The sequence below is a fragment of the Balaenoptera physalus genome (genome assembly GCF_965194825.1).
Source record: "Balaenoptera physalus genome assembly, chromosome: 2".
NCBI lineage: Eukaryota > Metazoa > Chordata > Mammalia > Artiodactyla > Balaenopteridae > Balaenoptera > Balaenoptera physalus.
This window is the reverse complement of record NC_138883.1, coordinates 148,306,932-148,331,240: the sequence shown is the minus strand read 5'-3', so window position 1 is coordinate 148,331,240 and position 24,309 is coordinate 148,306,932. Positions and strand designations below refer to the sequence as shown.

Here is a 24,309-nt window from a genome sequence, read left to right as displayed (position 1 = left end):
TGAACCAGGACCTCACATCGGTAACAGTCACAATGGGGCATCGTACTCCATTTGTAAGACACAGAAACTGAAGCACAAAGAGCTTAAGGGTCTGAGATGGTTCAACCAGAAGGGCTGAGCTGGAGTCTGCATTCTTTACTATGCCATGCTGTCTCTCATTTATTTACCGAAAGGTGCCCTGGAGAAGAAGTAAGCTGCACTGTCTCTTTCAGAGTATTACTTGATGGGATATTTGTATTTTATTAACATGTGACTTGATCTCCCAAACCGATATCTTCGATTCCTTCCTAAGACAGTTCAGTATGAGAAACAGTGCAGTATTAACCTCAAAATTAATAATGCAATCTATTTATTTTAAAATATATTCCATAAAGACAAATTAAATTTCCCTCTGCACTCACATTATAGCTTAGTTGACAATAAAACTTTAAAATATAGTTTTAGGGCTTCCCTGGTGGCGCAGTGGTTGAGGGTCTGCCTGCCAGTGCAAGGGACACGGGTTCGAGCCCTGGTCTGGGAGGATCCCACATGCCGCGGAGCAACTGAGCCCGTGAGCCACAACTACTGAGCCTGCGCGTCTGGAGCCTGTGCTCTACAACAAGAGAGGCCGCGATAGTGAGAGGCCCGCGCACCGCGATGAAGAGTGGCCCCCGCTTGCCACAACTAGAGAAAGCCCTCGCACAGAAACGAAGACCCAACACAGCCAAAAATAAATAAATTAATTAAAAAAAAATTAAAAAAAATATATAGTTTTAGAGTTAAAAGGGAAGACTAAAGAAATAAATATAAGAAACTAAAACAAAAGTTTTAGTGTTCTTTGAAGAGAATAATTTTCTGCAATTGATTTAAAGCTTGGTCATCATTAACCCTTAATTTCAAGTTCTAAAACGCAACCAGACCCAGGGACGTTTTTAAGTAATCATTCTCTAGGGTCCATGGTAGAAGAGTTAGGGTACTGAGCTACTTTGCCTATTTCTGCCAGTAGAAACACCTCTAACAGTGATGGACAGAACTGTTGCTGACAAGCCCCAAACACCCACCAATTCACAGAGCGCAACTAGAGTCTCAAAACAATCCTCTCTCTTAAATGTTATAATAAATTTGAACTGCAAAAGTAACTTTTATTCAAAGTTCTTAAATGCACAAGATGAGTTTTAAGAACAGAACCCTAACATTTACTTGAGGATTAAATTCAAACGTGCTCATGTCAAATTCTCGGCTCAGACCAATGGAGTGATTGTCTCTTCTGCAGACAAGCGTCCTCCACATGGCCTCCCGCCCTCCTCCCCACCCCCTGCACCCTGAGCCCCGCCGCTGTCCTCATCCTCCCTCTCCAGCCACACTGGCCTTTTAGTCCCTCTCAGGGGCCGGACTGCGAAGATCCATGGGGTCTTCGCACATGCTGCGCCCATTTCCTGGAATATGCTTTCCTTCTGCCTCAGCCCAATCGCTTTCTCAGGAATGCCTTGAAAACTCTCCGTGCCTAGATTAAGTCCCTCAATCACAGCATCATTTACCTGTAATTCCCAGCATTGACCACAGCTGCAATTATGCATACTCTACATATTTCAAAATCACTGCGCTTCCCTGGTGGCGCAGTGGTTGAGAATCTGCCTGCCAATGCAGGGGACACGGGTTCGAGCACTGGTCTGGGAAGATCCCACATGCCGCGGAGCAACTGGGCCCGTGAGCCACAACTACTGAGCCTGCGCGTCTGGAGCCTGTGCTCCGCAACAAGAGAGGCCACGATAGTGAGAGGCCCGCGCACCGCAATGAGGAGTGGCCCCTGCTCGCCGCAACTAGAGAAAGCCCTCGCACAGAAACGAAGACCCAACACAGCCAAAAATAAAAATAAATTAATTAAAAAAAAAAAATCATTGCCTGTCTCACCCTCAGGATCACATGCCCCATGAGGGTAGAAAACGGACTGGTTTTTCTCTGATGCTGACATTTTAGTTGCAAGGCAAAGGCTCAGCATGGGGCAGGGGCCTGGTCAATGAGTGCTGAACACCCAAGTGAATGAACCAATTCACTGCTCCGGGTTCACCTGACCAGCACCACCAATGGAGCAGGAGCGGTTCCAGACAGACAGAAACCAGTGATGTAACACGGTCACGGTCACGCGCCAAGAGGGTCAGGAGATAAGTGCTGGAGGGTAAATGCACATGAAGTCAGAAAACTGTCCCAGAGCCACCCCTGCTCGCCTACCACACGCACAGAGAGCTGCAAAATCTACCAGTGGAAAGGAAGAGATGGAGGGCTTGTGGGACAGGACACGCGGCCACGCTAGTGCCGTCAGCCAACCGTGTTTATAATGCACGTGCTCGGGCAGCACTTCTCCACCAACCCAACTCTCTTACCAAGGGCACAGATGTAACATATCCAGTCCACAAAGGCAGCGAGAATGCGACAAAGATAAAAGGAGGAGAAGGCATTTAATGGGTCCCAGGGCTTGGCCAACCCAGATGCAGCCCCCTGGTTTTTGTAAATAAAGCTTTACTGAAACCTATCCATGCTTATTCATTTGTGTACCGTCTATGACTGCTTCCACGGGACAAAGGCAGAGCTAAGTACTTGCAACCAGAAACCTCACGGCCTGAAAAGTCTCAAACATTTACTGTCTGGGACTTCACAGGAAAAGCTTGCCCAGCTCTGTGCTAGAGATGGTCACTTAAGTGACAACTCTTAACATTATGTGAAACAAGCCTTGGAAGAAGCGCTCAGGCACATCCTGTCAGAGGAAAGGCACTTTCCACCTGCAATGGTACGGTGCCCTCAGAGCTCGGGAGGCCTGCTCAGCAGCACTGAGGAACCACAACCTTCCCCCAGAATGTGTCTGCCACAGTCAGGTCAAAAGATTCCTTTCTCACCAATGAGCCGCAGCACTCAGCAGAAGTGAAGCTGGAAATCCAGGCCTAACTGCTCTGCTCCCCATTCTCCATCATAAAAAAGCAAAATTAAGCACAAATCTGTGAATGAACTCTGTGGGGTTAGATTAGAGTCTGAGACATCGGTATAAACTCAGGTATATCTTAATATATACAAAGATGGAGAGGTAAAGAAACAAAGGGAGGTGTGTGTATACATGGCTTAGTGTGCACGTGTTTATTTTCTACTCTGTCTCCTGAAAACGCCTCCAGTAACAAACCACATTCAGCACTCAGATCTTGGTATTTAAATACCATTCTCCAAAAAAAGGAACCAGGACTCACTGGAGAAATGTTTGACTCCAGGGCTGGGGCAGAGGAAAGACATATTGAATCCGGAGCTTCTGATAGTTCCAGAATGCCAGAAAGTAGGGAAGGGAAAAAGAGAGGGGGGAATGGGGGTGGGGGAGAGAGAGAGAGACAGAGAGAGAGAGAGAGAGAAGGAGAACATTTCAAAAGGATAGAGGAGCCAAGATGAAAGAATTCATCATCCATCAGTAAAGACGGAGAAACTGTCACAGGCTGGAGACTAGGGAGACATGGTGTCCTGGCAGGGGCACTAAAATAATGGCCATTAGTGAAAAAACTAGGGAAATGTCAATAAAACTTGCAGCTTAGTTAATAGTACTGTTAGTTTATTAGTTGAGCTAAATTTATCGAGGTTATAAGATATTAACATTAGGGGAAGCTGGGTGAAGAGTATGTGTTAACTATCTGTACCCTTTTACAAATCCAAGTTTATTTAAAAATAAAACTACTAAAGAAAAGAAAATGGACAAGAAATATACGAAACAACAACAACAACAGTAAAATAGGGACCCACTGGGCTATGGTCTTTGAAGGAAAACTGTTACATAGCTTTCTGAGTGGAGAGTGGAAATGAGCCTGTGGGATAGAAGAAGTAGGGTGGGATGGAGGGAAAGAAGAAAAGGAGGGCACTTCTGGGGAGATGCTGAACTGGGACTTCTTATTATCATAAGCATGTAATAAAACAAGCGCCAAGTTAACCTGGCTTGAGTTTTAGCTGATGACACTAAATTTTGTTCACATGGAACCACTCCATAAAATACGTGGATCATGCAGCACGGCTCTCTGCTCACAGAACAATTTTCTGCTCATACTTTATAAAAAGAGAGGGAACCCTGGGTAGGAACTGTCCTCAGCTACTGCCAGGCACGAACTACAGTCCTGTGGGCCAGGAAACCACCTCACAGGTGGGAGAGAAACAGGGGATTCAGAGTGCCTCTTCCCAGAGGGGACAGATGCAGAAACAGAAGAGCGACCAGACGGTTCTTGCTACATTTTAAATTAGTGACCTTGAGGAGAAACTTAGAACTGAAGCTTCAAAGCTCCCAGAGACTGTCCTCCTGGGCTTTTCCGGCAGGAGGGCGGTGTGCTGCCAGCCACGTGGGAGGACCCTCAGCACCGGGCACTTGCCAGCACACCACGGGCAGGAAGCGACGGGGGCCGCACGAAAAAAAAAGCAGGAAGCGAGCTTCAGTGCAGGGTATGCAAAAAGCACCAGAGAAAAAACTGTCTAAACTAGAAGATGATGGGCCAAGACGTTCTACTATAACCTGGGAAGGAATCAACAAATCATCAAAGTTTGTTTTCTCAAGACCCTTTCATATGTAAAGATAAATAAGAAAGGAAATAAAATTAATAAGTCTCCAAATGGTATAGCTAGGGAAGTTTTTAACTCCCTGAGAACCAAAAATTATGCCACAGTATCTTTCATAATACCTTACACATTTAGAAAGTCAATACATGTTTGATGAATTAAAATAATTTTTCCCATAAATTTTAGCTTGAAAAATAGTTTAAGACAAAGCCTCACTGTACACAGTAGCTAATTAACCTACGGAATGTGCAGAGGCCCAAGGCATAGCTCAGTCTGTGGCTTTACATTCAGTGAGTGACCATCCCAGACAGCCTGGGACTGGGGACTCCTGGCGTGCAGGACTTCCAACATTAAAGCCAGGGTAGTCCAAGTGTCACCTGAGCTGCAGAGAAATTCAGGAATTAAAGTGGCCTAACAGTTGCTAAGGGAAGCTGAAACTCTGTACAAGATGAGCACAAGACATCTGAGGCCGCTCCTGGTACTCACATGGTCACGCACGATACAAAAAAGCACGGAATCAAGTACCACGTCCAGTAAGAGCTACCCATGACGGGGGCTGGAGGAAGGTCAGCAGTGTAGACCTCAGGAAGAGACCAGAGGAAAATCTTTAAGGCAGATGAGGGTTAAGACAGAGAGAACACATGATCACAATAACAAAGACCTGAATAAGGAAAAAGGCATCTGGGTCTGAGTGAAGCAGATATCAACATTGGGAAACAGTGCAGAGGTCAACATTGGGAAACAGTGCAGGGGTCAGCAAGGTGAGTGTTAGCAAACTACAGAGGTTACAGACTTTGGATTTTATTTTTGGTTTAAGCAGGATTTTCCTTAAGGGGGTTCACGAAGAGTTTCTGAGCAGGAGCTGCAAGGTCAGGAGTAAGGAGGTGACCTGAGGTCCTGTAACAGGCGCCGGAGGAATGGACGGCTCCAAACCCTCAGAAGAAGGTTGTCCAGGTGAGGCACAGACCCAATGCTAAGACACCGCAGTTGGTTACACCGTTCACGGTTCCAAGGAGCAGTTACAAGGCCTTCTGTCTTTCAAAAGCAGGGTATCTAAAAATTAAAATACTACGAAATTCAGTCTACAAGGATCTCTAAAGCCTATCTACAAAAAACCAAACCAAAACAAAAAACACCTGAAAGAGACAGTCTGCTTTAGGGGATTCACAATCTAGTTGAGGAAATAAGACGTACACTGAGGCAGAGGACAGTAGTACATAAATGGTCCAAACAGTGAACATGTTAAAAAAAAAAATGCAATAAACAAGACAGCTGCCCAACAATGCCTATTTTCATTTTCCGGATGGCCCTAGGTCGTATCCTTTTCTGATCTGATTACAAAAGACTCGGACAATCAGCGCATTCATTATCGATCTACTAGTTAATCTCCTAATGGAAGTGCTGCTGGCACTGCAGATGGAAGAGGGAGGGCCGAGCTGACCCCCGCCTGTGCACAGAGGCTGAGTCTTAGCGGGCACCACCGGGCAGAGCACAAGTCCTCTCCCGACCGCCAGGCCCTCCCCAAATGCGGCTCAGGTGCCCTTCCTCTGAGCCTGCACAACCTCGGCTCCCCTCCACTGAAGCACTTGCCAGTGAACTGAGACTCAGGGCAGGAGCCCTCTTCTTCGGCTGCTCCCCCTCTACCAAGCAGTACGGAACGAGCAGTCAGTACCCACTCAACCATCAACTCAGGCCGTGGCCACAGCACTTCAGGCCGTCCCCCTCCCACCCCACAGATCCCTAAAGAGATCACGTCCCAGGGACCTCCCTGGTGGTCCACTGGGTAAGACTCCGCGCTCCCAATGCAGGGGACCCGGGTTCAGTCCCTGGTGGGGGAACTAGATCCCGTGTACATGTCGCAATGAAGATCCCGGGTGCCGCAACTGAGACCCGGTGCAGCCAAAATAAATAAATAAATATTAAAAAAAAAAAAATTATGTCCCAGAGAGAGAAAGCACACCGAGCCCCACTCGCTGCAAATCTCATCCCCTCACAACAAAGCCGTTGGCATTCCACCAGCCTCCGCTCAGCTCGGCCAGAGACAGGAAGTCCACTGACTCCCGAGACATTCCATTTTCTGGCAGCTGAAATCGTTTGAAAGTTGCTTGTCAAGCTGGGTCAAACCTGTCTGCTGTGGAAAGGGCAGAGCCGAGGACAGAGCTCTTTCTACCTCACCTAGAGCACTCCCTCTAGGACGATATCCAACCCACCGGCTATCCAATCCCAAAGCATAAATCTGGACCCTGGTGTCAGCACAGTCAGGCAGGCCCTGCTGCTTAGTGGTTAAAGGCACAGCCTGGGAGTCGGGCTCCTAATCCTGGCTCTGCCCTTGCTGGCTGGGCAACACTGGGCAAGTTACTTAACCTCTATGACTTGTATAGTTTTCTCACCTGTCAAAGGAAGATAAATTGGTACCTTCCTGACAGGGCTGTCATGAGGAGTAACCTGTAAGCTATATCATATATTAGTTAAGGATCTTAGTTGAAAGTGTCAGAAACATGCCCGGAACTAGCCTGGCAAAAAGAAAAATTCTGTGGCTCTGGTGTCAGCTGGACTTCAAGGAAAATGGGACCATCAGAACTCTCCCTCGGTGTTCTGCCTCTGCCGCTCTCAACACGTGACGTCATTCTTTTGGACAAGTTTGCTGGTGCTTCACCCACGGACGGCGCGACGGAAAAGGATCTCTTTCCTCAGTACCAATCTGAAAACATCCAGAGGCAAACCTGTGCTCACGCTAGCAGTCTGGGGGTGGGTTATCATCTTTGCTGGCCACACGAGAACCCCGGGCTGGGTGGAGATGGGGAAGGAGAATTTGTCAGAAGAGAGAGGGTGCATTTTTCAGAAGATGGTGGAAAGACTCCAGGCAGATAAAATAACTGATGTTCTCTGTGTGAGTGTTCATTAAATTGTACCTATAATATTACAATAATATCATGGAGTGATTTCCAGTTCAGATTCCACAAATCAGGTATACTACAAAAATAATTCAGGGAACCGACACAAGAGCTAACTTAAAAACTTTTTTAAAGTCACAGCTACTAATAGAAGAACATATCTACACCAAAGAAGCTGGAAGGACATAATCTCAGAATTTAAAGCAAATCAATTTAGCTTTATGGAAAAAAGCTGCATTTTTCTTAATTGTCTCAATTTGACCAAGGGCTGATAAAAACTTTATCCAAATCTGATGCCAGCCAGGCCATGACTAGAATCTGGGAACCACTGGTCCAGGTCACAGTCTTCTGCCTTGTCCACAGGCAGCATGGAGCTTGCCCCAGCCCTGCTGCGATTCAAGCCCACTCCTCCTCCAGCACCTTCCCAGCTAGCATGAAGCCAGGGACCCAGGAGGTACTCACAGGCTCAGTGAACGGATCCACCAGCCCAGCAGCTACCCAAACAGACACAAGCTTAGTGTGGCAACGCCTGCTCTCACAAATATATGCTGGAACACACACACACACACATACACAATTTAAAATTCATACTCTCCCTCTTTTCAAAAAGATTGGGGTGATTTTACACACACAACACAATCGTTAAAGAATGAGATTCAGGTAATGACGGGAAGATAAGAGAAAGCCTAGGCAAAGGCCAGGTGCTTTGACAGAGTGCTGTATTTCAGTTCTAGGCTCAGGTACAATTTTCTTGAGAAGTGTGGCTTTGGGAGAGAGCAACACGCATGGCATAAAGTAAGAGTCTTCCCCTTCCTCCTAAACCTGAGAGTTGGTCTGTTTGTCTGCATATGTGCGCACGCACGCATGGCTACGGGAACAATTTAAGCAGGTGGTCTGAGGGGTCCTTTCACTGTCATTCACTCAACCAACATCTCGATGCACTATGCTGGACATTGGGTACCACAAAACTGAATTAGATACAATTTCCATCTCAAGGAGTTTCATGAACCAGGCAAGCTGAATATTACTAACATAAACCACAATCTAAATTAAATTCCTAGTCAATTTCTTCTGTTTTCTTTGTTTAATAAAAGCTGAAGATCATTTTAAATTCAGCCTTGTTAAGTTCAACAGAGCACTTGGTAACTGCAAATAAACAATTGATTTTGTGTTTCAATTTTCATCTGCTTATTGAATTAAAAGTTCAAACTTTGGGCAACTGAAGTAGGATATCCTTGAACTCAAGGCATTTTGCCAAAGCATAACATCCAACACTATACCTCTGAACAATTACTTCCTTGTTTCGCATGTCTGTGCAAAGCCGCAGGTGACTTGGCCAAGTTTTCTCTTGGTTTCTGACTATAATGAAGGCCAGAACCATATTATGAAGCCCTCTTAGGCAAAGCCCTAGCGCAGCCCAGGTCTTATAGATCACCAATGCTTCAGTTACTCTCCACTTGTCTTCCAGATTTCCCAGGCTGAAAAGGGAGCAACAGAGGTTCTAGCGGGAGTTGGTGAGGTTAGAGGTGAAGCAGGGCACAGAGACCATGACGGGGGGGTGGGGTGGGGGGGTCAGACAGAAAGAACGGCAAGATCGTGGGAAGACCAGGATGGGAAGGTAAGAACAGAAGGGGTGGGGAAGGAGGGCAAAGACACACTAATTTAGCATTGACTAAATGTTCTGTGAGGAATAGGTTAGGTGCAAACAGAATGCTGGGTGCCAAAGCCATCACGTATGCACACACGGAGCCAATGAAGAAAAGCTACCACGGGTCAGGGGATCCAGACTTAGCTATGATTTCTAAGACAAGTAAACCACTGACAGTCAGGAAATGGGTTTACAACTTCCCCAGAAAATGCTGACATTTTAACAGAAATGTAAGTTTTTAGTTAATTCTATAGAACAGATAATCCCTCAATGTAAAGTTCTTCAAGCTTAGTGATATTTAGTAACAATTTCACAAGCAAAGCTTAAATATAGAAGTTAGCTAAAGAAAATCAAGCACTATCATTTGTAGCTAAGACCATGTGATTTATTAGTGTCAAATCAAATCAAATATCAGAAGCGGAGAATCAAAGAACAGGGCCTGTTCAGGGTAAAAGGACCCAAAGTTCAATAGCTCACAGGCACTCATTCAGGAAGAGCACTGTTTGCCACAGGGTTGTTTAAATGCCTGGAGTGACTAAGACCAAAACAGAGCACACACACGGAGCAAAGGTTACTTATTAATTCTATTGTTCACTTTGAGGACAAGTACAAAGGATATTTAGTACACACTGTTTGGCTAAAAAGCATTAACAAAATAAAGGGAAAATATTTATAACTAACTCCCCAAATAAAGTTTAAAACAATTTTAAGAGTTAACATCTATAATAGGGAACCATAGGTTTATGTTTTAAATTTGTTTGTTCCTACTTAATATTTAAAATTTTAAAGCACAAAATTTTAAGTTACCCTATTTGTTCAATTACTACCTATAGAGTTCTAATCATTTTATCAGATTTAGCATTAAGTAACAACTGCGATTTTAAAATGTTGATAGTAGCCACACAAACTGGTATTTGATTATATTTCATGTTTAAAACAGGCTTTCCTGGCTACTTTCCCCAAAAATCAGATTAAACAACTGACTTCCTAGCTGTTATATAATTATTATACAACTCAAAATACCAATCAAATAAATGCATTATGCGCTTTAAAACTAATCTCTGATTTACCATCAATTCCTACCTCTACCTCTAAGGTCTTCTGACGTCAATTTTGTTCTAAACCCGTGGTTCTCCACAGGAGGAAAATTTTGCCCCTAGGGTTCCCCCCACCTCCTAACAAAAGGGTTTGGCAATGTCTGGAGACATTCTGGTTCCCACAAGTAGGAGGTAGAGGAGGTGGTGCTCCTGGCATCTAATGGGTAGAGGCCAGGAATGCTGCTAAACATCCTACAATGCACAGGACAGCCCTACAACAAAGAGTTACCAGGCCCAAAAAGTCTATAGTGTCTCTGCTGGGAAACCCTATTCTAAATTGAAACAAGATTTGCAAACACAGCTGACACCTTCAAAAAACAATTGCCAAGTAAGTAATTCAAAGTTCACTAAGCTTTGTTATTGGTATAGAGACCCAGACATAATAAAAGTTGTTTTTTAGACTACTGAAATGTGATCTGATTATTAACCATGAATGCATGAAATTGCAGATGGACAAGAAGGGCAAAAAGTCCTTTCACCACCTAAGCAATTCATGATCGCTTTAAAAAAGAACATTTCAGTAGATGAAAAGGAAATAAGGTAGTGGTATTCTTGAGTTTTCTACGATGCTTCAGTTTTCAAGGACAAACACCAATTAATCATTACTTTTTGTTGCTGTCCTTTAGTTCTAACCAATCTTTTTTTTTTTTTTTTCCATCCTCAGTCGTTAGATTTTTAACTGGCTAAAGTTTAAAGTAAATGAGGAAAGTTAACCACATGGTACTAGCTGGTAGAATAATCTTAGGCCAAAACACATTACTAAAGTATCTGTTAGAACACTCATGTTTACCTGGCAAAAGAACGGGCTCCAGTTTTTTAATCTTCGGTTCTGAATTAATCTTATCGTCAGTCTGAAATACATTAGCAAAACAAATCAAAATCAAAACTTTTTTCCCGCCTGAGAGATGAAAGCAAATTTTATTTTCTAGGTGATGACACAGGCGACAGACACGTATCCCCCCCCCCACTTAAATTCTTACACATTTTTACCGAACTCTTGTAAGGATCTGCTCGTGATGGAATTGAGAGTCGGGCCAAAAAAATACTACAACCGTCTGTGCCGCTTCCAGGTGTTCACATTTACGACAGGTAGGTAACCCCTTCCACTAGGTGCCCACAGGCGATGCGATCCTGCCGGCGGTCACGGCGGGGACCGTCGCCAGGCGAAGGGCTAAATAAATCCCAACTCCGATCGCTCCCTGGAGTCTCGTCTCGGAGCCGAGAACGGCTGCGGCGGAGTTTTGCAAGTTTCCACTGAGCCGGCGAGGCTCCCGGGAAGGCGGCTTCCCCGCGCCGGGGTCCGGGGGACGGGGGACGGGGCAGTCTCCTGGGCCTGCCCGCGCGCGGCTCCCCGGAAACGCGAGGAGAGGGCGCCGCGGGGAGACGGCTGTTTACCTGGGGCGGCGGCAGGAGGTAGGACCTGAACGTGGGTCTGGGCGGCTTGAGCGAGAACATGGTGCCGCCGCCTGCTCGGCTCGGCCCGTCCCGGTCGGGGCCCGGGATCCGCCTCCTGACGCCCGCTGGCTGAGAGCTCCCCGTGCGGCCGCCCGGGCTCTGTCTGCGGCCAGCCGGGCCGGGCGGGCTGACGGGCGTGGACACGCCTGAGCGCCCGCCCGAGCGGGGTGGAGCCCGGGCCCATCCCCGGAAGGGGCCCGGCGTCCCGCCCCGCCCCGAGAGACGGCGCGCGCAGGCCGGCGGCCGGCCGCTACCGGCCTCTAGGCCGCGCAGGAGTCGGAACGCGAGGCTGGCGCCTTGCGCCGCTGCCCGGCCCTCAGCGAGAGCGCCGGGGGGGAGCGGGGCGCGGGAGCCATCTTGAAAGGCCGGTCCGGGCGGGGGTGGGAGCACTGCTATGGCGGCCGGCAGGGTCCACAACGGCCCGCGGGGACGTACGGCGGCCCGCGGGGGTCACAGGAGCCGCGGGAGGCGGCCCGAGGGGGTCACAGCGGCCAGCAGGGGCCTACGGCGGCCGGCGGGGGTCATAGGGATCGCGGGAGGCGGCCCCGGCTTTCGCTCAAGCTTCCGTGCCGACTGCCCCGCGGTCCCCCTGTCCCCGGGACACCCCCCCTTGACGCTGCTCGCTAGTCCTCCAGCTCGCGCGACCAGTGTTGTTTTCCTTCTTCGGGAGGAGCCCGGGGCGGGGGAAGGGGACCCTGGAGCCCTGGGCTCAGCCGGTCACGCTGTCTGCGGCCAACGTGTGAGGGACGGGCACCGGGAAGGCGGCCCGGGGCAGCCGGCAGTGACTGGGATCAGACGGTCAGCGCGGTGCCTTCAAGGTCGACACTGGGGGAGATTTTTGTCTGTGCGGGAAGCTTTGAGACTGGGGTGTCCTGCTGCTGAATTCCACGGGGTGCTGAGGCTATTGACGGAGGACGTTGCCAGGCAACCCGGACTCCTCCATTTACTTTAACTTCTACCCTCTTTATTAAACTTTAATGTGGATAAAGATATTAAGCAAGTTACCTTCCTTTCTTTTCGTGCCTATCCTCACGTGTAAAAATACCAGTGAGCAGATAAATGATCAAAAGCCCAGCAAGAGTCAGGCCTTAGCGGTGTGGACCGAATAGGCTATGGACCGAATAATCTGCCCGTTAATTGCAAAGAACCGGCGAATTTCAGCATATCAAGCGCAGGGCATTTCTGAACTCTTCAGCATGTTCCGAACTGGAGCAGCCTTTGGTAAGGGGCTAGTGATGTTTCATTTTGGTAAATCTATTAGTTGAGACTAGATTTTTCTTATGCTTTGAAGAATAAATCCCTAATCCAGCATATTATAATTAATGTCACAGGGAAGCTCCAATGTGGCCATATGAATCACAATCATACAAGTGTTGCTAATGAAAACACTAAAAAATTTAAACAAAGATTCAAAAGTTACGGTTTTTGGAAAATAATTTATCCTGGATCCAGAACCCCACTGATCTTTCTGGTTAACTTGTTTGAGTGCCATACGATTCCATTTTGACCGGGAACCACAATCATACTTTAAAATGTTAAGCCCATTGAGTTATAGATGCTAAAGATAGTGTTGTGCACATACATTTAACACCTTTTAATGAATAGTCCGTGTTTTCTCTACATTAAATGGATTAAAAAAAACAAACCAAACTCATAGAAAAAGATCAGATTTGTGGTTACCAGAGGCAGGGCGTGGGAGGAGGGGGAATTGGAGGAAGGTGGTCAAAAGGTGCAAATTTCCAGTTAGGCGATGAGTAAGTACTAGGGATGTAATGTACAACATGATAAATATGATTAACACTGCTGTCTGTTATATAGGAAAGTTAAGAGAGTAAATCCTAAGCGTTTTTTTTTTTCTTTCTCTTTTTATTGTATTTGCATGAGCTGATGAATGCCAGCTAAATTTATTGCGGTAATCATTCCGCAATATATGCAAGTCAAACCATTAGACTGTACACCTTAAGCTGTATTTATACAGTGATGTATGTCAATTACATCTCAATAAAACTAGACAAAATGTATTTTTTTCCCACAAATATTCTTCAAGGAATATGTGGATCTTTATACTGAAACGACTTACTATAATTTGCCTTTTGCCATACAGGTTTTCTTAGGATCTACAACTGTAATAAATGACCATACAGTCGAAAAGTGGAAAAACTCTGATTTCCAGATTTGTCCTGACTTACCCTGAATTTTAGGGCCTTTTCAGATATCTAATTGTATCAGTCTGCTTGGGTTGCCATAAGAAGATACCACAAACTAGGTGACTTAAATAATGGAAATTTATTTCTCACAGTTCTGGAGGCTGGGAAGTCCAAGGTCAAGTTTAGGCAAGATGGAATTCTGGTGCGAGCTCTCTGCCTGGCTTGCAGACAGTGGAGAGAGCTGAGGGTGGGGGGTTGGTGGTGGATGGGTGCAGGGTATTAGAGAGAGTGCACTCTGGTGTTTCTTCTTACAGAGGCATTAATCCTGTTGGATTAGGACCCCACCATTTATGACCTCATTTAATTAATTACCTCCTAAAAGCCCTACCTCCAAATACAGTCACATTGGGGGTCAGGGCTTCAACGTCTGAATTTTGGGAAAATAAATACAGTTCCTAACACTAGTCCTGATCTCCTTGATACTCTGTACATTCGAAATAGCTGACTGTCTCCTTCTTTGGTTCTGATGTCACTATTTTGTCCCTTTTTTTTCTGACTCTGTTTCCAGTATTGGTTCTTCTATCATGGGGGATAGTGGCATTCCGTACAGATCACCTCCTTTTCCCTGTGAAGAGGAAAAAAGAGCTAACATTTCTTGAATATCTATTAGGTGCTAGGTAATTAATATATTCATTCAGTCAGTGACCAAATTTGTATTGATTGCTAACTCTGTGCTAAAAACCTCTGTGCTTGGGTCACTAAGAAGACAAAGTTTCTACTTTCCTGACACTTTCACTCTGGGTGGAAGGATATAAAAAATTAATATATAACAAGTGCCATGAGGAAAAACAAATGGGAAGAAGATGAAGGTTTTGTTTTTCAGTGGGAGATGGGGTGTGGTCAGGGAAGGCCTTTCTAATAAGATGACATTTGAGCAGAGACAGAAGGGAGTGAGGGAGCAAGCCAGGTGGAGATCAGGAAGAAGAGGGTTAGCGGTGCAAATGCCCTGAGGTGCAAACCTGCCTGGTGTGTTCAGAGCAGCCTAATCTAGTGGAAGAAGAGGTCAGAGAAAAAGAAGCCAGATCACATAGGGCCTGAAAATTAAGAAGCTTCTGCAACATTTTGAGCTGAGAATGATGTGATCTGACATCTAAAAATAATCACTCCCCCTGCTGTAGAGGTACAGCATGGTAGAAGCAGTGAGACTGAAATGGAGCAGTATCCTATGGTCCTTCTCCCTGCCCCCCATGCCCTCAGCCTGCCTTTTGTCTGCAGGAAAACTTCAGTCAAAGAACAAATTCAATCAGAGAAGTGAGAAAATGCAGAAGCAGAGGAAAACAATCAAACAGGACAAAATAGTAATAGTTTAGTCATTAAGCAAAGTCAAGGACCTTTAGTTCCTCCTCAAGGGCTATGGATAATATTCTGAGCCATATCCTGTGAGCTGTCTTATAGCTACTGAAACCCACACCAGGTGGAAGAAGTTAACTACATGATGACCAGGCTGTGGCCATGACATAAGCTGCCACAATTCTGAGAGCTGCCCTCAGAGAAATGGGAACAAACCGACCCTGGAACTAAAGATTAACTGTACTGAAATCCATCAAGATGACGCTGATCAGACCACCCCATGACCAATTTCAAGATGACTGTCAGAGCTGCCTGTGCTGTTTCTACATGTAGTCGCCTCCTTCGGCTTTTATAGCTCTCACCCCCCCAGTGGGGGCGGGGGTCAGCCTTGAACAGGAGTCTGCCCTCTCCCCCAACCCCTGGTTGCTGGCCTCTGAAATCAAGCAAACTTTCACCAACTTGCCCCCTTATTAGCTTTAGAGCAACGAGCAGCCAGACCCTACATTCAGTAACAAGACTAGTTGGGGGCTATCAGAAGAGTCCAGATAAAAGAAGGTGATGGTGGTAGCAGTGGGAGAGGTAGTGTACAGTGGTTAAGTATCATGTCTACAAAACTATACCATTGCCTGAGTATATGGTCCTGGAAGATGACTATTAAGTCATTTAAAAAATCTGTTTCTTGAGGGGGAATTCTGGGAAGATGACAACAGCAGCATAATTATTCAGTCTCCCCATGAAAATAGACAAAGGAACTATAAAGCAAAACCAGAGGCCCATGGACAACATTAACCACAAATCTAAATGGAATGGTATCCCTATGATTTCCAAACTATAGGCAAGTAGGAGCAAACCATAGTACTACAAGACCTTTGTTATATCAGCAAAGGGAATCAATGAGGCATCTGAAGAATCCCCAAATAGCCAGAAGGTATTTACTGGCCCAGCCAGTCAAATTGAGAAGAGCAGGTGAAGTAGAAAGTGGTGTTTGAGAGTGCAAGGGCTCCTGGTGAGCTCTGAGGGGCGGAACAATATTGCTGTAGGAACTCTTGAAACTGACCTACCACGGCTTCCTTCAAGGAAAGGGACCCACACTGAGGACAAACTGCTTGGCATGGGAACAAAATTGAGCCAAGGAGAGACAAAGGAAAGAGAGGGTCCAGGTAAAGATGGAGGACCAGGAAATCTCTGAAAGTAAGCTGACTTTACAAAATTTTAATGCTAGACTGTAAAAATAAAAAAGGTTCTCTTGGGACTTCCCTGGTGGTCCAGTGGTTAAGACTCCAAGCTCCCAATGTAGGGGGCTCCCCTGGTTGGGGAGCTAAGATCCTGCATGCCACATGGCACAGCCAAAAAAAAAAAGGTTCTCTGCAAAGTTAGAAAAACTATCCTGACAACTGCCTCCTTCAAAAAGTTTGAGAAAACCAATTTCACATAAAAATAACCAAGGGAAAGTATGGAAGTCAAATCCCATAGAAAACTATTGTAATGAAAAAGAGAAGAACTGAATAGCACTCCTGTAGACAGTAAAAGCACATCAGAAAAACATGCCCTCAATGCAGATCAAAACCAACGCCCAGCATTTCAAAGAGCTAAAAGACACAAAGAAAATGATAGGAGACATGAATGAATTATGCAAATCAGAATTAGGAATATTTGGAATTAAATGAACAAATTCAGAAGAGAATTAGAAATAAGAGAAAGAATTATTTCAGAAATGAAGACTAAACCAAAAGAAACCCAAGGGTGAATAAACACAATTTGTTATGCCTTAAGAGAAGCAGAAGATAAAAAGTAGAAAAAAATTTCAAAAATCAATAAAGAGAAATTAAAAAAGAATAGTGAGAAAGTGGCAAATATTGAGGATAAGCGAAGGAGATCCAGCCCTTGAAGAAATAATAAGAGCCTTTGTGGAAAAAGCAGAGGAGGAGATAAGGAGACAGAAGAGATACTGCAAACTATATTCAAGAGAACTTCCTTGAAATTAAAAAAAAAAAAGGCTTCGAAACTATGCATTGAGAGAACACACTGCACGTGAGACTGTCAATCCAGAATTACCAACACTAAGACATATTCTTGTAAAACTATTGGAGTTTAAAGAAAAAATAATGAAAATTTATTTGGGTATCTAGAAAAAAAGAACAAATGACTTCTAGGCGAAAAAAATTAGATTATCATCAGACCTTTTGGAAACAATCCTTTATGTCAGGAGAAAATGGAGTAACAGGAATTCCCTGGCGGTCCAGTGGTAAGGGCTCGCCGCTATCACTGCCAGGGGCCTGAGTTCGATCCTTAGTTGGGGAGCTAAGATCCCACAAGCCGTGCAGCGTGGCCGGAAAAAAAAAAAAAAAAAAAGAAAATGGAGTAACATATTTAAGGTACTCGAGGAAAGAAAATGTAAAAGGATAATAATTGCAATGGATTGAAACATATCGCATGTTTCAATTCATGCGATCATAATGGTGTGTGTGTGTATGTATATATGTATATATATATATATATATATATATATATATATATATATATATATATATATTTAAAAATCTCTCAGTCACCTTTGGAAGATGACAAAAGCCAATTCATTATCTTGAAAACTGGCAAATAAATGGGAAAAGTCAATCATTATTCCTGCTGTGCAGTATGAACTATACCACTGTGTAATCAAATAGTAAGTGAAAGGAATCATCTCTTTATAAAGTATTCTAAATAATAAAAGAAAAAGAAATAATAGGATTCGAGTATTAAAATTTTCAACCTCCTATGAATGAAGGGATCCAGATATTGAGTATGAACAGCTACTGACATCACAAAAAGAGAGGCAAGTAGACATAGATGTGCCTCATGATGAAAGAAGCAACAACACCCAAGTAGCCTTGCCATCAGGATCGAACCTAAGCCTGAACAAGCCTCTGAATTCTCCTGCCAACTTGCAGGCAGAGTGGAACACATCTAACTGCATATGACTGTTCAACCAGTAAAATTTAGGCTGTGGGAAGCTTTGCAAGTCAAATGACCCACGTTCTTCAACAGATGAACTATAAGAAGGAGAAAGGGATAGAAGGGGAATCAGCAAATTAAAAAATAAAAAAGAGGGGTGCTTAACTATAGTGCTAAGGAACATTCAGGTGATAAAGCTATAATGAAATGCAAGTGTGGGGCTTTTAAAGCATGTCTGCAAAATTTTCAACACACCTCCCAAATATGACCCTCTTCCTTGAGTCTGGGCTGGCCTTACTGACTCACCTGTGACCAAGAGAATGCAGTGGAAGCGAGGTCATAAAAAACAATATCTCCTTCTTGTTCACTGGGACATTCACTTTTGGAACCCTGAACTGATTCCTATGAGGCTGCCATACTGTGAGGAAGCCCAGGGTGCATGGAAAGGCGATGCACAGGCGCTCTGGTGGATGGACTCTAGCTGAGATTTAGATCCCCGCAGACAGCCAGGATCAACTCCCAGACCTGTAAGGGAAGGTGTTTCTGGATGATTCCAGCCTCCAGACACTGAGTCTTCCCAGCTCAGACACTGTGGAGCAGAGACACTGATGTGCTGTAGCCAGTTTGTACTGGCTCACAGCAGCAAATTGTTAGCATTTTTCCCCAAACCCACATTCAGTGATGTCACACGAGTAGCTTGATGTTGGCCAGGGTAGGAATAGTTACACCATGGAAATCAGCAGACACTACAAATCAGGGGCATTCCTGCTATGCCTTGTCTGAATTCCTGACCCACGGGATCCATGAGCATAATAAAATAGGTGTTTCAAGCCACCCAGTTTTGGAGTCATTGTTTTACAGCAAGGAAGTGGTTACTATAAAAGGAGAGTGGTTGTTTTTGTGGGGAGGAAGGTGGTTGACACAGGAACTTTTGGAACTTCTGGGGTGGGTGGCAAATTCTATGAAAACGGGTAGTGGTTATAAAGGATGTCCATCTGACAATAATTAAGACATACATTTGTTTTGTGTGATTTTCAGTATCTTTTGTAATAAAAATTATCTTTAAAATTGTCTGCTTTTTTATGTAGGAGATAGTAAGACAATAATTTCATTTCTCTTTATTTCCAACTTATATCCAGTAAAATGCATTTTTGATATGGAATAACTATATGACAGCATTAACGTTTAATTTTTAAATTTTGAAACCTAAATTATGGAAACCTGTAGAAGCCTCGTGGTGATGCAGTTGTATGTACAGAAAGTAGGCAATCATACAGTCTCAAAGGAGAGAGTCACTTATAATGAGGTCTTTTGATAGTTCAATTCTTAATTCCCCTTGATAGAAATTTAAAAATGAGTTTTTTAACTTTATATCAAATATCACATCATAACTCATTTATGAGTGTGACAGAGTTTATGGGATATAAGAATAAAAGCCCTCTTATGTTTCTTATTAGGTTTCACATAGAACAGAAATATAGTTCTAATTTACTAAGACAGTTCTATGCGAAATGATTTTTTAATAATTTTTATTTTTTTGTTGAAGTATAGTTGGCTTACGTTTCAGATGAACAGCAAAGTGATTCGGTTATACATATATACATCTATTTTTTTCAGATTCTTTTCCATTATAGGTTATTACAAGATATTAAGTATGGTTCCCTTTGCTATACAGTAAGTCTTTGTTGTTTATTTTATATACAGTAGTGTGTATCTCTTAATCCCAAATTCCAAATTTATCCCTCCAGCCCCTTTGGCTTCCATAAGTTTGTTTTCAATGTCTGTGAGTCTATTTCTGTTTTGTAAATAAGTTCATTTGTATCATTTTTTTAGATTCTACATATAAGTGATATCATATGGTATTTGTCTTTGTCTGTCTAACTTACTTCACTTAGTATGATAATCTCTAGGTCTATCCATGTTGCTGAGAATGGCATTATTTCATTCTTTTTTATGGCCGAGTAATATTCCATTGTATAAATATACCACATCTTCTTTATCCATTTGTCTATCGATGGACATTTAGGTTACGTCCATGTCTTGGCTATTGTAAATAGTGCTGTTATGAACACTGGGGTGCGTGTATCTTTTCGAATTATGGTTTTCTCTGGATATATGCCCAGGAAGGAATCTCCATACTGTTCTCCATAGTGGCTGCACCATTTTATATTCCCACCAACAGTCTATGCTAAGTGCTTTGAACATGTGCAGTGTTTCTATTTTAATGTATTAGATACTGCTAGATTTGATCAGATTGGATATTAGTTCTTAATATTCAGTTTCCCATATTTAGCAAAATTGGAATGACATTGGAATAATAGCAGTATAATAACAAGCAGTCTGGCTTAGTGCCCTGCATAATAGGCCCTTAATATTTGAGTCGAACGGAGTTGGTAGAGCACATAAATAGCTATATTGTATGATTCAGGGTGTGCAAGAAAAGTCCCTGCCATAGGTTCTGAAATTTCACCATTAGAATGTACACATTCTGGATCTGTAAGATAAATACCTTAAGAAAAAAATACCACATCCCTTTCAGCCAACACTTCTACAGGAGACTCAGTGAGACTTCTGGGAATAAACTCAGGCCCCACACCTGAGGCAAGGTAGGAGTGACCTAGAAAAGGGGTCTGTGTAATGAGCGGACAGGTGGAGAATTCCAAACAAAAGCTTTGCCTTCTTCAGACCTGCTCTCTCGAGCTGTCAGAGGTTCTCCAGATTGTTCTGAGAAACCTTTTTTTAGGTTGTGGCGAAGGGCTGCAAGTTTTCTTGGCACCCAAAGCAGAGATTTAGGAATGAGGTCAAATGGAATGGGTTTATCCTTGGGTCAAATAACACAGGTAGCAGGATTGATTAAATAGTCTCGAGTCAAGCTCAGTTCAGGGATTCTCATCTGGCTATTAAACTCTCAAGTCTCCTGAGGTCTCTGATTAGTACCTTTGGCATAACTGCAGTGAATTAATCTCTCTCTCTCTCTCTCTCTCCCCTCCCCCTGCCCCTTGCCAGTTTATGGCGATGCTGTGTCTTTGAACTTACAAGTTGAAGTACACCTTGTGTTTTCAGCCATGAATCATCTTTGTAGTTCTTGAGAATTCCCACCTTGAACACGTATGTATCCTTTAGGTTTTAGCCACAGCTTTACTTGTGTAAAGTAAATGTCTACCATTGTGTAGACAGAAGTACAATTAATTTGTGTTTGCCATCAAGGACTAGATGACAACAGGAAAATTCATATGGGATACTTTATTTTTACACATTAACAAAACTCTTGGTCACCCTACCCTATTACAGTGTGACCTTTGATATAATCGTGGCCTTTTCTTTTCCATCGTGTAATTTGAAAACATAAAGCATTAAACCATAAAATAAAAAGAAACCCAAAAGAACATATCATGTTTACTTCCCCTTTCCAATTCTCACTTCTTGCACCTCATAGTTTTATTGTTCTTTTCCCCCACCCCTCCTTTTTTTTTTCATGTTTGCTTTGTCTTTCATTTCCCTTTCTTACATAGTTGCTTACTCCCTTAAGTAATCTACTGGTGGCACCCAAAGGCATTTCTTTGGCTATTTGGTTGCCCCCAGAAGTAAAGAGATCGTAGGATCCTGTATGCTGATGAAGCAGTTTATCATGGCTGGAGCATTATCACTTTCATCGATCCTACTCCAACTAAAAAAACTAAGTTTACTAACATATGCTAACAAAACATTACTTTAAGTTTAGTGCATTACATTTTAAATTGCAATGCACTAAAATTAAAGTCTAAATTTTAAATAAGTCCAAATTGTCAAACGTGTCTAATGAAAACGATTTCAGAAATGGATGATGTTTAGATGACCAAGATGGGACTCATCAGTTGTTCTGATTTAAAAATCAAAGAAACAAAACTCATTAGCATTCAGTTTCTGAGGAATTTTTCTCTCGCTTAACTTTCAGGTCTTCCGCTGTAATTCTGGACACAACTGCTAAGTTACTTACACTGCTGGCGTGTCCAGATCTGTCTAAGGTGCCCTGAATGGCTTTAGCATGCCTAGGATGGCCGTGTAAACTTTGTGACCTTAAAGATGGGAATCCCAAAGTTTGGTGTGTTTTCACAGACAGTAAGTTTTCCTTGTCAGTTCTGTCAGTAACAGCTAGTGACAAACGGGCCATCTGAGGGCCTGTTTCAGAAACACAGTTTTCATCTTTGGTGTCTGTGAAATGCCCCTGATGCTCGGCCTGCACTGCCGTTTCAGACCCAAAGGAAGGGATATCCATGCTCCGAGAACGCATAATCTTTTGAACTTGATACCTCCATTCTGTGGTCCATTGCTGAACCGTGGAGGGGCATGTTTGGTCCCCAACTGCACTCGACTTGTTAACCCCGCCGACCAGCTTTCTTCCCCGGGAATATATAAAGCTTCTGGACTTCATTGCTTTACAAGCACTGAACGTCTCATCAGGGTAATAACGGGTCACTTTTGTTTCTTCCAGGGGATAAGAAATGGTGCCTTCTATCTTCGTTGTTTCCACTGTTAGCTGAGTGCTTTGAAAATCCGACTTGTTCTGTCCGTGCATAACATCTGTTTGACTGAAACTTGGGGAGCTCGTTTCTCCTCTCTTAGAGTCTGCCTGCCTTTCATCATCTTCAGCTGAAATCCCAACATCTGGACCTAATTTCGGCTCTGAGGTGCTCTTCACGTTGTCTGATGCAAGTCGATCGCCGTCTGGGGATGCTGGCGTGCTCGTGCTGGGTGGCAGGCGAAGGCTGCCCCGACGCTCTGGGACCAGGTGCGTTCTTTGGTCCTTCTGTTCCTTCACACGGAAGGAACCGACTTTTTTCCTGAACCCCGTCCCTGGTGGCATGCAGAGGGAAGTATCCTCATACAACAACCCCTCCCCGTTGAAAAGATACCTGTACATGCTGTAGCCATCGGTACTGTTGATGCTGCTTTGCCTTAGAAGGTACGTTGCATCGCATTCAGAAGAAGCCCGGGACCGGGTCTGCATCAGGTCGGACTTGTCCATTCCTGCGAGGTTTTCCAGCGCATTCACCATTCTGCTAGATAGTTCTTCCAGTTGGGAAAGGCGAAGGTCAACAGTCTGTAGGGAAGTTTTCATAAAGTTTTCTCTTTCGTTGATTTCTTCCAACCTCATGGACATATTTTCAACTCTGGCGGATACAAAGGGATAGGTTTATTACACTGAGATGAACTAAGGATTAAAACCAAAAATATAATGTTATTGTTGCTGTATGATTTTGCAGGCTTTTGGGAATCATGGGCTGCTTGGGGCATTTTTTTTTTAAATTTTATTTATTTATGGGCATATTTTTAAACTTCACACTCTCCTAATATAACTACTGAAAATTACAGTGAGGAGCATCAGAAAATAATAGAAATATGGTTAACGCATATGGTGCTATTTACCATTCATTGCTCTAAATGCCTTATGTATTCAACAATACGTACTCACCGAGGTCCTATTCTAGGCTTGCTTAACTCTCACAACAGCCCTATGAAGAAGGCACTATTATCACCATCCCCATTTTACAGATGAGGAAATCAAGTCATGGAGAGGGGTAAGTAATTTGCCTACGGACGCACAGCTGGCAAACAGTATGGCACCAGCATGGATGGGCACCAGCTCTGGTCTCTCACCTGGTACATCACATTGCCTCTGATGATAAAGGGAGACACTAGCACTTAGGTTTTTGAGTTTTGAGTATAGCTGTCAGCAATGAATGGTTATCATGACAAAATAAATACAATAACATCCTTAATTGAAGTTCAGGGAATTCGGAAAATGAATTGTTAATAATTAAGTTCCGATTCATTGCTAATTATTAGAGAAATGCAAAAATCAAAACTAAAATGAGATAGCGTCTCATGCTGGTCAGAATGCCTATCATCAAAACATCTACAAACAATTAATGCTGGAGAGGGTATGGAGAAAAGGGAACCCTCCTACACTGTTGGTGGGAATGTAAATTGGTGCAGCCACTATGGAGAACAGTATGGAGGGTCCTCAGAAAACGAAAAGTAGAGTTGCCATATGATCCAGCAATCCCACTCCTGGGCATATATCCAGAGAAAACTATAATTTGAAAAGACCCCTATGTTCACAGCAGCACTATTCACAATAGCCAAGACATGGAAGCAACCTAAATGTCCATCAACAGAGGAATGGATAAAGAAGATGTGGTGTATATATACACAATGGAATATTACTCAGCCATAAAAAGAATGAAATAAGGCCA

The 24,309-nt window shown here is 43.8% G+C and overlaps 2 protein-coding genes and 1 long non-coding RNA gene across 8 annotated transcripts in view; 1 reads left to right on the top strand and 2 right to left on the bottom strand.

Annotated features, from left to right (window-relative positions):
* MTMR10 (myotubularin related protein 10) overlaps positions 1–11,996 on the bottom strand; it is a 44,913-nt gene extending 32,917 nt beyond the window's left edge. For 3 of the 5 annotated variants that reach the window (XM_082448657.1, XM_082448658.1, XM_082448659.1), the window contains exons 1-2: positions 11,583–11,778; positions 10,978–11,038 (exon numbers count right to left, since the gene is read on the bottom strand). In XM_082448657.1, the coding sequence (XP_082304783.1) occupies positions 10,978–11,038; positions 11,583–11,642 (121 nt within the window). In that variant the 5' untranslated portion in view covers positions 11,643–11,778. Of the gene's footprint in view, positions 1–10,977; positions 11,039–11,582 lie in introns of all 5 variants that reach the window. The other 2 variants (XM_082448663.1, XM_082448664.1) reach the window with 2 other exon arrangements.
* Positions 11,997–12,727: 731 nt separating this feature from the next.
* LOC309654605 lies at positions 12,728–22,681 on the top strand. The gene is made up of 3 exons (XR_014260328.1): positions 12,728–12,863; positions 21,080–21,181; positions 22,545–22,681. It is a non-coding gene; the product is annotated as an uncharacterized lncRNA (long non-coding RNA).
* The window catches only part of TRPM1 (transient receptor potential cation channel subfamily M member 1), a 125,104-nt gene continuing 122,096 nt past the window's right edge, over positions 21,302–24,309 (bottom strand). For both annotated transcript variants that reach the window (XM_082448499.1, XM_082448498.1), the window contains one exon: positions 21,302–23,223. In XM_082448499.1, the coding sequence (XP_082304625.1) occupies positions 21,963–23,223 (1,261 nt within the window). In that variant the 3' untranslated portion in view covers positions 21,302–21,962. The remainder of the gene's footprint in view (positions 23,224–24,309) is intronic.